Consider the following 14835-nt stretch of genomic DNA (forward strand, 5'->3'; position numbering starts at 1 on the left):
CCCTGGTGGCGCAGTGGTTGAGAGTCCGCCTGCCGATGCAGGGGACGCGGGTTCGTGCCCCGGTCTGGGAAGACCCCACATGCCGCGGAGCGGCTGGGCCCGTGAGCCACGGCCGCTGAGCCTGCACGTCCGGATCCTGTGCTCCGCAACGGGAGAGGCCACAACAGTGAGAGGCCCACGTACCGAAAAAAAAAAAAAGATGAAGATAAAGGCATTTGTTCTATAATTTATACCATAAAGTAAAATAACACCCCCCCATGGATTAAGATTAAAATAAAGTGGAAAAAATAGAGAAGTAACCAGGAAATAGAATCAAGCACAATTAAGGAATAAAAACAATAATTTAATAATTTGCCTATGCAAAACTTAAAACTGAATGTGCAAACCAGCAAAGGGAGAAATGACAGAATGGCAATAGAAAGCAGCAAAGGTCCTTTTGTGCTAAAATCCACCCCCAGCGGCGCTGCCTTGCATCTCCGGGAACTAGATGTCTGAGGCAGCCCAGCCAAGTTCAGCCGCTGACAGCACTGGCTGGGGACTGGGACAGGGCCTGGAAGGCAGCGCCTCTCTGGACCCTCAAGCTTGCAGCCGTGCCCTCTGCATTGCCAGCCTGTGCCCAGTTCCAGCCCTGCTGCCCGAAGGTCCCAGCCCCGCTAACTCCATCCTCTCCGAGTCTCTCCTGCCGGTGCCCTGCCTTATCCCCTCCCAGCCCTTGAACATTTTCTTGCACGGAGCTCCTAGAACGTGTCCACTCTTGAGGGCCAGAACTGCATCCCTTTCTGAGGTTGCACGCAGGTGGCCAGACACCCCCATTCCATCCCACCCCATCCCACCTCTACCCCAGCCACAGTGCCTGGGAATTCCTGTGCCGCTGGGATGGCCCCTCACTGAGTTCTGGGAGTACAAACACTCCAGCTCCCCAGCCCGCCCCCATACAGACAACTCCCGTGATCCCCAGAACCCCCTGTAGGACTGAACAAAGGTTCTTCCTGTGTGACTCGCCTTGGTTATGACACCCTTTGCTAGGTTTCCTTCCCTCCCCGGTCCCACTTCCTGAATGGCTTTACCTGGGATCACTTCCTAAACCATTTGCACAAGATTTTCCCCATGGCCTGCCTCAGCAGCATCCTCCTAAGACAGGGAGACAGTGGCTTCCTCAGGGGCACCACACCCTCCATACCCTGATTGCTGTCTCAGCTCTTCCATCACCTGGACAAATGGCTCCCTCCACTACATTCTCTCTTTTTCAAACAGCTCAGTGGCTTCTGCTTCCCTGACTGGACTCTGACTCATAGAATGGTGCCTGTTAGTTAACAGATAAATAGATGAAGGAGATGCAGCCTTTAGTAGGAATGTAGGCAAAGGTTTGCGCTCTCAATTTACATGCTGGAAAATTAGTGAAGAAAGAAAAACTTTGACTCTCACTAGATCATTTATTTTAAAGATTTAATGAGCACCTTCTAGGTAGCAGGCACTTGGGCACAACATAAGGGGGAAAGGGTGCTGCCTCTACGCTATGGAGCTCAGAGTCCACAGTAATAGAGAGATTAAAGCAGGTCTCAGTCCACATCTTTTTTTTTTTTTTTTTTTTGCGGTACGCAGGCCTCTCACTGTTGTGGCCTCTCCCGTTGCGGAGCACAGGCTCCGGACGCGCAGGCTCAGTGGCCATGGCTCACGGGCCCAGCCGCTCCGCAGCACGTGGGATCTTCCCGGACCGGGGCACGAACCCGTGTCCCCTGCATCGGCAGGCGGACTCTCGACCACTGCGCCACCAGGGAAGCCCCACATCTATTTTGACAGGTGTATTTTTTAAATACCAAATCCCTGTAGACAAGCCTGCAGTGATGTTGCTTCCCTTATGCATTAGGGATCCCACTGCAAACTGTTTCCAATCTTTGGAAAACCATTTGGCAATATGTATACAGAACAATGTAAATGTTCAAATTCTCTTAAGGGAATTTCTTTTGAATAAACAATTTAAAAGGAGAAAAAGAGGGGACTTCCCTGGTGGTCCAGTGGGTAAGACTCTGAGCTCCCAATGCAGGGGACCCGGGTTCGACCCCTGGTCAGGGAACTAGATCCTGCATGCAGGCCGCAACAAAGAGTTTGCATACTGCAACTGAGAAGTCCTCATGCCGCAACTAAAGATCCCACATGCTGCAACTAAAGATCCCGCGTGTCGCCACAAAGACACGGGGCAGCCAAAATAAATAAATATTTTAAAAAAGAAAAAAGGAAAAGACATCTGCAAATATATGTTCATCTCAGAGTTATCAATGCTACAAAAAATGAAAATAATCTCAATGTCTAAAAACAGGCAAATGATTATATATGGCTTTCTATTGATAAAAAATTATGCGGAAATTCTAATTACAAAGACTAGGTAGCAACATTGGAGAACAGTTTTAGCACAGAAAAGTAATGAAAGTGTGTATAATTAGAATTATTGCTATGTTAAAATATGTATAAGCATGAATAAAAACTAGAAGAGAAGACGGAGAAAAAAAAACATGATAGATTAGTGGGAATATGGAAGAATATTTCTTTCTCTGTTAATTCAATATTTAATGGTAAATATGTTCTAACATAAATCAACATTTAATAATAAACTGTATAGAGGGGTGTGCATGCAAAGGTAGTGATTCTTAGCTTTGCCTGCACATTAAAAATGTCTCCTGAAGATCTCAGAAAAAATACTAAGACCGGCCCCACCTCCAGAAATTCTAATTCTGTTGGTCTGCAGTAGGTCACATGCATCAGTATTTAAAAAAAAAAAAAAAAGCTAACAGTCCAGGAAATCTTAATATGTAGCAGCTGCTCAGAGCTGTTTGGCTAGATTGTCGCTTCCAGCTCTGGTTTTTCTAGCTCCACCCCACCCTACTGCAGAGACAAGGAAACTGAAGCCAGAGAGGGCTCCTGACTGGCCCAGAGGTACACTTTCACTTGGTCTGACTGACATTAGAATCCAGGATCTCTTTTTCCACTACACCATCAGGGGTTGGCTGAGCCACTGGAATTCAGCAAAGATGCTATTTTCCTCTCTTACTCCTCTGGTGTGCAAGAAGCAAAACAGAGGGGAACCATGGGGAGAGTGGCAGCCTCACCATTGCCTCCTCACTCCAGCACCACCTCCTTCCTCCCCTGGGAAGGTCCACCCAACTGAGGTGACTCAAGTCCACCCCTGCCTTGCACCCTTCCCATCCCTCACTCTCAGCACATGGACTGGGAATCAAAGGGCTTGGTGTCCAAACCAGGGGCCCAGAGACCTGGAAACCATACCGGGTGACATCTGTCACATTTGTGGGGGGGGACTTTGAGGCCAGGAGAGGAGACGCTGGTAGCTGACATGGGGAAAGGTTGGGTCACAGTCCTGGGGCTGGGATGGAGCTTGCTTCAGTACTTGGTGGTGATAGGAGGAAGGGTGGGAACCTGAGCCAAGTTCTGGGTAGGATTCTCACCTGAGCCAGGGGTTCCTGAAGGATCTGTAAGAAGGCACATTGGGTGGTTGGATAAATGGGTGGATGAGTGGTAGTGTAAATGGAACTCAGGAGGGAAATGAACATGGTCATTCATGAAGCAAGGTTTCCTTTTGTTAAAATTAAAGAAATAGTGTGGCATCTGTCTGGGTCAGAGACAGTAAAAAAGAAAGAAGGAAGAGAGGGAGAGAAGGAGAGAGGGAAGAAGGGAAGAAGAGTGGGAAAGAGGGAGGGAGGGGGATAAGGAACAAGAAAGGAATTTCCAGGCTATTCATGTCCTTAGAAATGCACTTGCCTACTATTCTTCACCAATCCATATGCCCTCACCTTCTTCAAGAATAATTCCCTGATTACCTTATACCATTCTCTCTGCCTTGCACTCACCTGTACCTGTGGCATATTGCTTTACAAGTTATCTTTATTAATATATTGCATATATATCTTGTCTTCCTTAGGCTTAGAATTCCACAGGTGCTAGGAATTTGAACCCGCCTCCCTCTAATCTGCTTTCCTTAATTCATCCAATCAACATCTATGGAGGCCCTACTGTGTGCCAGGCACTTCATTAGTTGCTAGGGCTATAGAGCCGAACAAGGCACAGGTCTTGCCCTCAATGTTCTCAGATATGAATAGGGGAGACAGATAAGGAAACTGGCCACTACTAAACCCAGTGAAATAGTGCTGTCTATGAAAGGGGGCACAAAGTGAGCTCCGGAGCTTTGCTACCCAAAACGGGAGCCATGGACCAGCAGCATCAGCATTGTCTGCAAAGAGATCGGAAATGCAGAATCTAGGTCCCACCCAAGACCTATTGCATCAGGGTCTGCTTTTGAAATAAGATCCCCAGGTGATTCATGCCCACAGTAAGGTCTGGGGAGCACTGCTTTGGAAGCACACAGGAGGGCCCTCAGATGCATCCTTAGGAGGGGGAGGGGACTCACAGAGGCTTCCCAAGGAATTGACTTCTACATGAAGACCTGAAGAAGGAGACTAAATTGTCCCAAGTCCACCGCTCAACTTTCACCCTCTTCCTACAACAGCACAGCACGTTAGGCTCTCCTCCCCAAGAGGAATCCCATACAAAGAAGCCCCTTCTTACTGTTGGACCAGATGTCTCTCAAGGACCTCAAACGAGAGACAAGGAGCTTCTGGGGGAGCACAGGCTTCTAGAAATCCTGAGCCACAGCTCCGTTGGTGCTCCCACCACTGCTCCACCCCCACCCGTCCTGGCTCTCCCCACCCTCAACCCCCCACCCCCAGGTTACTCACTCTTGGTCCACCAGGTGGACAGGGTAGAACAGGATGATGGGGTCCTTGGGAGGCTGGTAGATCACACATCAGTACAGTCCTGTGTCCTCCACTCGAAGGTTGGTCATTTGGACGTGCAGCATGCTGTCACTGGGGACGTGTTTTAGGAAGTACCTCCCCACCTGGATTTGACTGAACTCCCCCGAGACTCTCTCTGTGATTGCCAGCGTCTGGACCCCCCTTTATCTTTCAGACTCTGCCAAGCCTTCCGGCTGTTGGAATCCGTGTCGTGGGTGACAGGACAGTCCACTTTCAAGGTCTGCCCCTCTGCTAGAGTACACTTTTCCTCGGGTAGTTCAGATGCAGCTTGGATTTCTGTAAGCAGAGAATTAGAGTTAGGCTCTGTGAGGAATAGCTTATCTCTCTTGGAAAAAATAAAGAGGAGCCACCTCTTTTACTTGTTCAATCACCCAATTTTCAGACAAGATCCTCAAGGTGTCCCGAGAAGATGCAACTTTCCCTGCAAGTTAGCACTAGACCCCAGATCTTATCACTGTGAGTAGTTTTATGGAGTTTTGTTTGTTTGTTTGTTTTTACTACAAGAGCTAGACTGCATATGGTTTGTGCAAATCAACTTTTATAAATGATTGCTTTTGAGAGGAAGAAATCGCCTGAATAAAGGCAGAGCTTGGGATGCATGCTAAGACCATGAGTAACAGGGGCATGATGGGAGGGAAAGATTATAGAGAGGATGTGCAGGGTGCAGAGTGGATGTGAAGACATGCTACTAGCAGAGAGTGATTCCACTGAACAGCTAGAGGAACTTCATCTAAGTCAGGGGAGAGAGATCAGTTCGAGAGACTATTGGAAAAACGGTGAGGAAGCCATCTCAAGGACATGGTGGACATTGATGTCTGGCTGTGTGGTTCTCCCCTCTCCCTTCCTTGGGTAGCAGAGCACGTCTTTCTCAGGGTGCTCATCTTTCTCATCCTGTGTAGCTTTACTGATGGGGCTGACCCTATTCTCCAGGATGGACACACAGACACAGGTTTAGCCAATCAAAGAAGTTCATCATCCTGGCCATGCTGATTGGCCTAGAAATGGGCACATGACTGAGGCTGGGCCAATCAGAATCCTCCCTGAGACTGCTGCCACTATTGAGAAAAAAACTCTTTCTGGCTGTGTTGATTGGTCAGTGGGATGTGAAACTTCAATTGCTACACTTCCACTGTGAGGAAATAGTCTGCCTGAGAATGAGGCCAAGCAGAGGCAAAGAAAGAAAGGGAAAAAGAGAGAGAGAAAGACAGAGACCTGGCAACATTATCTGAGGCAGGAACTCAGCTGTGCTCCAAACCAGCACCCCTCATACTTCCTAGCTGTCTGAGCCAAGAAATCCCCCCTCCTATTTTTACTTTAGTTGGGTTTATGTTGCTTGCATCCAAAAGAGTTCTAAATATTATAGGATGTCAAGGAGTCACAGCAGTGGTCCTCTACTGGGGACAATTTTCCCCCTGGGGACATGGGGCAATGCTTGGAGACATTTTCTGTTGTTATAACTGGGAGCAGGGGGGTGCTAATGGCATCGGATGGGTAGAGGCCAGGGATGCTGGTGAACATCCTCCAATGCACAGGATGGCCGCCATGACAAAAGTGTATCCCACCCAAAATGTCAATAGTGCTGAGGCTGAGAACCCTTGGATTACAGGGACAGAAGTTTTAATCACACTCTAGGATGTTGAACCTAGAATTGGAATGACTTTCTGGTCTGGTCTAATGGAGCCTTGCTGATGGGAGGGCCAAGTAAAATGGGAGTAAGAAGATCCAGGTCTGTGTTTTCAGCAGGACACATCAGGGCTCTATAACTTTACTGAGAGACTACAGTATATCCACCCAGGCCTGGGATACCTTCCTCCATGGAATACCAAATAATGGGCTAGACAGTAATGCTGGGTCAAACTACCTACCACTACCAAGGTCAGGCTACCACTACCTACAACTATTGCTGCTATTATTAACCTGAATATTTGTGTCCCCCCAAAATTCATATGTTGAAATCCTAATCTCCAAGGTGATGGTATTAGGAGGTGGGGGTCTTTGGGAGATGATTAAGTCATGAGGGCTCTGCCCTCAGGAATGGGATTAGTGCCTTTTTTTTTTTTTTTTGAATGCTCAAGAATTTTATTTTATTTATTTTTCTATACAGCAGGTTCTTATTAGTTATCCATTTTATACATATTATTGTATACATGTCAATTCCAATCTCCCAATTCAGCACACCACCACCACCACCCCCCGCTGCTTTCCCCCCTTGATGTCCATACGTTTGTTCTCTACATCTGTGTCTCAGTTTCTGCCCTGCAAACCGGTTCATCTGTACCATCTTTCTAGGTTCCACGTATATGCGTTAATATATGATATTTGTTTTTCTCTTTCTGACTTACTTCACTCTGTATGACAGTCTCTAGATTCATCCACGTCTCTACAAATGACCCAATTCCGTTTCTTTTTATGGCTGAGTAATATTCTGTTGTATATATGTGCCACATCTTCTTTATCCATTCATCTGTCAATGCACATTTAGGTTGGTTCCACGTCCTGGCTATTGTAAATAGTGCTGCAATGAACATTGTGGTACATGTCTCTTTTTGAATTATGGTTTTCTCAGGATATATGCCCAGTAGTGGGATTGCTGGGTCATATGGTAGTTCTATTTTTAGTTTTTTAAGTAACCTCCATACTATTCTCCATAGTGGCTGTATCAATTTACATTCCCACCAACAGTGCAGAAGGGTTCCCTGTTCACCACACCCTTTCCAGCCTTTATTGTTTCTAGATATTTTGATAATGGCCATTCTGACCAGCGTGAGGTGATACCTCATTGTAGTTTTGATTTGCATTTCTCTAATAATTAGTGATGTTGAGCATCTTTTCATGTGCCTTTTGGCCATCTGTATGTCTTCCTTGGTGAAATGTCTATTTAGGTCTTCTGCCCATTTTTTAACTGGACTGTTTGTTTTTTTGATATTGAGCTCCATGGGCTGTTTGTATATTTTGGAGATAATCCTTTGTCTGTTGTTTCATTTGCAAATATTTTCTCCCATTCTGAGGGTTGTCTTTTTGTCTTGTTTGTAGTATCTTTGCTTTGCAAAAGCTTTTAAGTTTCATTAGGTCTCATTTGTTTATTTTTGAGCAGGGGAAGGAGGGAATTCAGGATGTGAAGTTCATTCACTCCCTGTTCCATGCCTTTTCCTCCATCACACCCTCTTCCTGGCCCAGGTTCCTTTTCATTCCTTGAAGTCTCTCCTTCCCACTAGAGTCTGTCATCTTTCTCAGCAGCAGGTTGTCCCAGATAAAATATGAGAGTTCTGAGCCATTTCCTGGGGCCTGGAGCTGGTGACTAACCTGGAACAATGACCTGGAACCACTTCTTTACCCCGGGTTTTGTTCTTATACTCGCCTTCCTGGGAAGAAACTGGTATTTCACAACTATCTGGCCCTGCACTCCCCCACACCACCCAGGAGCCTAGGAAACAAGCCCTCAGCTCAGGCTAACTAATGAGTTCATGTGTCTTTACATCACAGGTTTATTTACATCATAGGTGGTAGGAGTGCATAGTTGAGTGATTTGAGTTCAGATTGTTAGGGAAATCTACATTTTCCATTTCGAGAGGTTATGCAAGAGCTAGGAAGATAAAAAGAGAGAGAAGATGGAATTTGAATTTTATGAAAACAAGGTAGTAAAAAAAGGGATCTTAGGAGAAAGAGTTAAAAACAAACTTTCAACTTAGAGTTTCCAAAGCCTGGTCACCTGAGTATCTAACTCTGGAATTCCCAAACTAATCTTCACCTTAGAATCACCTGGGCGGTGTGAGAAGATGCCAATGCCCACGCCAGACCCAGACCAATGAAATGATCCCAGTGGGGTGGGACCAGGCATCAGTGTTTTTTGTTTTTGTTTCTGTTTTTGTTGTTTTTTGTTTTTCTAAACATCTTTATTGGAGTATAATTGCTTTACAATGGTGTGTTAGTTTCTGCTTTATAACAAAGTGAATCAGTTATACATATACATATGTCCCCATATTTCTTCCCTCTTGCGTCTCCCTCCTTCCCACCCTCCCTATCCCACCCTTCTAGGTGGTCGCAAAGCACCGAGCTGATCTCCCTGTGCTATTCGGCAGCTTCCCACTAGCTATCTATTTTTACCACTGGTCCAATCTGATTTCCACAAAATCCTTGTGAAGCAGTTGTCACTATCCCCTTTCACGGTGGAAACTGAGGCACGAGGAGTCTCGTTGATTCTCTTAAGGTTTCCCAGTGAATTAGTGGAATCACCAGGGTCCAGGCCTCCGAGCTCAGAGCTCCTTCTCATGCCGGTACCTCCCCGGGCCGAACAGGGAGCTCAGCCGGGGCTGGTCTGCAGCAGAGCAGGGGAGCGCCAGGGTGCCTGGGGTGCGCTTGGCGTGATGGACGGGCTGCCCTGCCCCCTGCTGGCCAAAGCGCGCTACGACAGCCATCGCGCGTGTGTGCGCGTGTGTGTGTGTGTGTGTGTGTGTGTGTGTGTGTGTGTGTGTGTGAACAGCGCCGCAGCTTCCCACCGATCCCTCCTCCCAGCAGGGTCCCAAGATCACCTTCTCCCCACACCCTACTCCCTGTGGCCCTCCGTCCTTCCGACTTGCTCTTTGCTATGTGACAAGGGGTCCGCCCTTCGCCACAGACAGTGAGCGCTTGGAAGGTGGGGTCACCATTTCTCTGAGCTGTGGTCTCCCCACCAGTGTCAATGGGGTGAGCATCCTTCATGCAGAGCCGAGGTGTCAGAGCCCCCATGGGTGCAGACTCTGTTGAATATCTGTGCCTTTGTTGGAAGCTCCGTGGGATCTCTGGGAATAGAAGCTGCAGAAAGAGAACGCCCAAAATCAGTCTCTGTCCCCAATTCTGAGATCCATCTCCTCTTCACAGGTGCAGCTCCCCCAGGAGGAGCTGGGGGCAGGTGGCTCTGTGGGAACTGGGCTCTGGGAGGTGCCTGGGAAATGGGGGCACTCAGGGTCACTGCCAGGAGTGGCATCGTCTGTGGCCCTGTTAGAGGAAACAGCCCAGGATGGCCCCCGTACCCACTCTGTTGACCTAGGGAGTACCTGTAACTTCTTCCTCCAAGATTCAGGACATGAGAGGAATCTGGGAGAAGCTGAGACCACAGTAGTCCCAGGAGGGCTGAGGAAAGGCAGCTCCACCTGCCGTTCCTCCCTCTTAGTAAGGCTGCAGGGACAGAGGGGACTCAATTTCCCTGTAAAAAGAGGAATATTACACTGTCTCTCCCATCAAGTCCGTGAGGTCCATACCTCTGGCTAGACTTCCAGTGGCCTTCCCTTAGATGTTTTTTTTCTGGAGTCTTCCTGCCTGGGGCCGTCTGCTCTGGTCCCCCACAGAGGAGTGTGCTCAGGACCAGATCTTCTGAACTTCTTCTTTCTCAATACCTCTCCACCCCCAAACACACACACACACACACACACACACACACACAATCAGACTGAGTCAGGGCTCTTTCCACTCCTCCATGCTCCTTCTAAAGCTCACCATTAATTCTGTGACCTCCAGAGACCAGGTACAGGAGGTACAGCCCACACTGCAGGGAGGGAGTCCAGTTGGGTGACTCTTGCTGTCAACCAGGTGGAAGGAGATAAGACCTGGGCAAGGCAGCAAGGATTCCAGAAACTGGGAAGACCGAAAAAAGGATTCTAGAAACTGAAAAAGATTTCCTTAAGGAAACTGAGTATTTGAAAGCAATTTTGAAGTTTGACACAAATTGGGACAGACCTGAAGCTCTAACACAATTGATTCAAATTGCATATTTATCAGAGTTTTCCACTATTCTACGACAGAGGAACATACAAGTACTTGAAGGGGGTTTTTCTTTAATTAGATAATTTTATTTGTTTTTTTTTTTTATTTTTCCATCTTGACCATTGCAAGGGTTTAAACCATTTGCATGGGGAACCCTGAGCAGTCATTTAAAAAACCAGAATTGCCCGTGACTTTGACTCCAACAAGCACGTGAGTTCCTTGTCTCTCAAGGCTGCCATCTGCTGAGGGGCACTGTCCCCTCTGGTCCCAGATTGTGGACCTTGTGCCCCCCGTGCCCCCACTGTCACCTCCTCTCACTCAGGATACCTGGACAGCACAGGACGCACCTAAGGACTCGGGATACCTGGACAGCACAGGACGCACCTGAGGACTCGGGACAAGGCCAGGCTCAAGTCAGAGGCTCTTCAAGGTACTTGGAAAGATTCCCCAGGGCCTGGGGCAGGGCCTAGTGACACTCCTGCTCCACTGTGGAGATCCTGGCTGCAGACTTCTCTTCCTCTGCCAGGCAGAATCCAGCAGACCACTGTAGGGGAGGAAGAATTTTCCTCTACCCTTCTAGGTTCTTTTTGGCTGATCTAATAATTAAATTGACAGAAGCCAGATCAACAAGAGAAAACAATCAAATTTGATTTCATACGTATGGGAACTCCAAAGACATGAGGTTCAAAGAAGTGACCAAAGCAGGCAGCTTTTATACCTTTTAGACAAAGAAACAATTAGTTGTGAAGGTTTGACAAAACAAAGGGGTTTGGGCTTGAGGTTGCAAATAATGAAGAAGTAACAAAGTTTGTTTCTACAGCTTTCTCAGCCTTGAACTCCCTGTCTCTGGCAGTAAGCATGCTTCCTATCCTCCTGCTACAGGGAGGGTACCTTCACATGGGAGATTAATTTCCTGCTGTCAGGGAGACAAAGGCCAGTCAGAGTGTTCTTCTTGTACCAGCTGTTTCCCAAGTAACTTTCATTCAAAAAGATCATACCAAAGTGGCATATTTTGGGGTGGCCTGCCCTGAACCCCATCACTACTGACCGTGCCCTTCACCAGCCCCTCTTCTGGTCATCAAGGGCTCCAGTCCCCATGACACTTCCTGGTCTCAAGTTTGTCTAAAGCCCCTCTCTGCTGGCTATCTCCTGAGCACTGTGTTCTCACTGGTTTTTCTGTGCTTTTGTTCAATTTATACCTTCTTGTTGGACTTTCAGACAAGCCTGTCACCTTGGCGGGGTGTCCTGCCCTGGGGCTGTCACCACCCACCCCTCCTGCACTGGCCTCCAGGAGCACAGGCTCCTGGGTCCTCTGCAAATGCCCATTTTCCCCATCCCACCTCCTTTACCATTTAAAATATAACACAATATAACATTTAAAACATTATCTTCATTACACAGTGACATATGAAATTATGTACATAAAGATTCTTTTTTTTTTTTTTTTTTTGGCTGTATTGGGTCTTCGTTGCCACACATGGGCTTTCTCTAGTTGCGGCCAGCGGGGGCTACTCTTCGTTGCAGTGCACGGGCTTCTCATTGCAGTGGCTTCTCTTGTTGCAGAGCACGGGCTCTAGGTGCGCGAGCTTCAGTCGTTGCAGCACGCGGGCTCTGTAGTTGTGGCTCACAGGCTCTAGGCGCAGACTCTAGAGCGCAGTCTCAGTAGTTGTGGCTCACGGGCTTACTTGCTCCGTGGCATGTGGGATCTTCCTGGACCAGGGATCGAAACTATGTCCCCTGCATTGGCAGGTGGATCCTCAACCACTGCACTACCAGGGAAGTCCCCATGTACATAAAGATTCTTTCTTAAAAACAAGCACCACAGTAGTAAACAGATGAAGTTCCCTTCTCCACTCCTTCCCCCAACACTAACCAAGCTCCTTCCCTCAAAAGGTACCCCCATTGTTTGATGAATGTATAGCTTTCCAGACAATTTCTGGGTTTCTACAGCTACAGGCTTGCATGAGCAAATAAATATGAACAGTCTGAGTTGATTCTACTTTACAGATATGGGATTATACTATCCATGCCATTCTGCAACAACCATTAAATCCAACACGAGGTTTAGAGATGGAGCTATGTTCACATCTTAGGTGAACCCCATTCTTTTTGAACTGCTCCGTGGTACCAAATGGAAGAGGTGCACCACAGGTTATCTTATTACTGCCCCATGGGGCTGCTGTGACTTTGTTAAATTAACAATTGTTAAGGATGCTGGATAGTGAGTTAGTGTTCAACAAAAGGCCACGAGGGAAATTGAAATAGAGAAGTTATCACTCACAGGTGCCTCGAGTGGCCACACAGGGAGGTCAAGGCAGAGCACAGACCTTGGGGCCCAATCCTTTATTAGGGCCTGTGGATGGAATGCTTTGGGGCACCCAGGCTGAGCCCGAACCAAAATGAGTGGGGTTTTGGTAAAGGGAAAGCCCAGGGCTGCAGGGGAGGCTCTTGACCACAGGGCTATTAGGGAAGTCAGATGGGGAACTTAGGTTTGTTTGTGACTCTGTGGACTGCTTTCTAGGAGGGGCTGGTGTCAGTTTAAGGCCCCTACAGGCCTCCTGGCCAAACAACATGGGTGTCCAGGCAGCAAGGCCACCAGGGAGTTTAGCTAAACCCTCGACAGGGGCTCACAATTACTAAAATCAATGTGTGATGAACATCTTTGTCCAGGTCCTTCTGTGCCCGTGTGTGTGTGTGTGTGTGTGTGTGTGTGTGTGTGTGTGTATTTCTCAGGGATGAAGACCCAGAAGTAGAATCGGCAAGCCAAAGAAATGCACATTAAACTTCATAGATCCTTCCTATTCACCTTCAAAAATGCTGAACAACTTATATTCCACTATAAATATAGATAATAGGTGCTTCTCCACACCCTCGCTGACACTGGGTGTGAGAATCTTTTTTAACAATTCGTCAAATTAATAAATAAAAGCAATATTGCCATTTGCTTTCATTTGTCAGTGCCTGAGTAGTAAGAAGGTACAATGTCTTTGTAAATATCTCTGAGGATATTTATTTCAATTTTTTGAAGTTTCTCTCCCATCCCATGAATTACTGCCATTAATTCTAAATTCAGGCATTCTGTGTGCTTGTGTTAAATCTTTACCTTCGTACTGTAGTAGGGAAGAACAAATCTGACTCCGTATTGGATCTGTTTCTTTTACTTTCACCTTTGTATTCAACTGCTTTTGTTTCGAGTTAAGATTTCCTACAGCCTGAAATATACAGGATAGCCCATTCTTAAGGCTCTGACTTTTAAGGGTATAACACTTTTCCATTCATATAGAGATAAAAAGTTACAGAACAAGATGACATGATACTATACATAGAGAATCCTAAAGATGCTACCAGAAAACTGCTAGAGCTAATCAATGAATTTGGAAAAGTAGCAGGATACAAATTTAATGCACAGAAATCTCTTGCATTCCTATACACTAATGATGAAAAACCTGAAGGAGAGATTAAGGAAACACTCCCATTTACCATGGCAACAAAAAGAATAAAGTACCTAGGAATAAACCTACCTAGGGAGACAAAAGACCTGTATGCAGAAAACTATAAGACACTGATGAAAGAAATTAAAGACGATACAAAGAGATGGAGAGATATACAATGTTCTTGGATTGGAAGAATCAACATTGTGAAAATGACTATACTACCCAAAGCAATCTACAGATTCAGTGTGATCCCTATCAAACTACCAATGGCATTTTTCACAGAACTAGAACAAAAAATTTTGCAATTTGTGTGGAAAAACAAAAGACCCCGAATAGCCAAAGCAATCTTGAGAAAGAAAAGCGGAGCTGGAGGAATCAGTCGCCCTGACTTCAAACTATACTACAAAGCTACAGTAATCAAGACAGTATGGTACTGGCACAAAAACAGAAATATAGATCAATGGAACAGGATAAAAAGCCCAGAGATAAACCCATACACATATGGTAACCCTATCTTTGATAAAGGAGGCAAGAGTATACAATGGAGAAACGACAGTCTCTTCAATAAGTGATGCTGGGAAAACAGGACAGCTACATGTAAAAGACTGACATTAGAACCCTCCCTAACACCATACACAAAAATAAACTCAAAATGGATTAAAGACTTAAATGAAGGCCAGACACTATAAAAATCTTAGAGGAAAACATAGGCAGAACACTCTATGACATAAATCACAGCAAGATTCTTTTTGACCCACCTCCTAGAGAAATGGAAATGAAAACAAAAATAAACAAATGGACCTAATGAAACTTAAAAGCTTTTGCACAGCAAAGGAAAC

At 46.4% G+C, this 14835-nt stretch overlaps 1 protein-coding gene across 1 annotated transcript; it reads right to left on the bottom strand.

Moving 5' to 3' along the window:
• Positions 1-3114: 3114 nt before the first annotated feature.
• Positions 3115-9238, bottom strand: TREM1 (triggering receptor expressed on myeloid cells 1; the record flags this gene model as incomplete). The annotated part of the gene is given in 9 exon segments (XM_079712642.1): positions 3115-3141; positions 3280-3393; positions 3397-3482; positions 4746-4753; positions 4755-4813; positions 4817-4962; positions 4965-5099; positions 8127-8185; positions 9102-9238. Coding segments are annotated over 9 exon segments (771 nt in total).
• Between the last annotated feature and the right edge of the window lie 5597 nt (positions 9239-14835).

Source organism: Hyperoodon ampullatus (assembly GCF_949752795.1).
Source record: "Hyperoodon ampullatus genome assembly, chromosome: 10".
Classification (NCBI taxonomy): Eukaryota; Metazoa; Chordata; class Mammalia; order Artiodactyla; family Ziphiidae; genus Hyperoodon; species Hyperoodon ampullatus.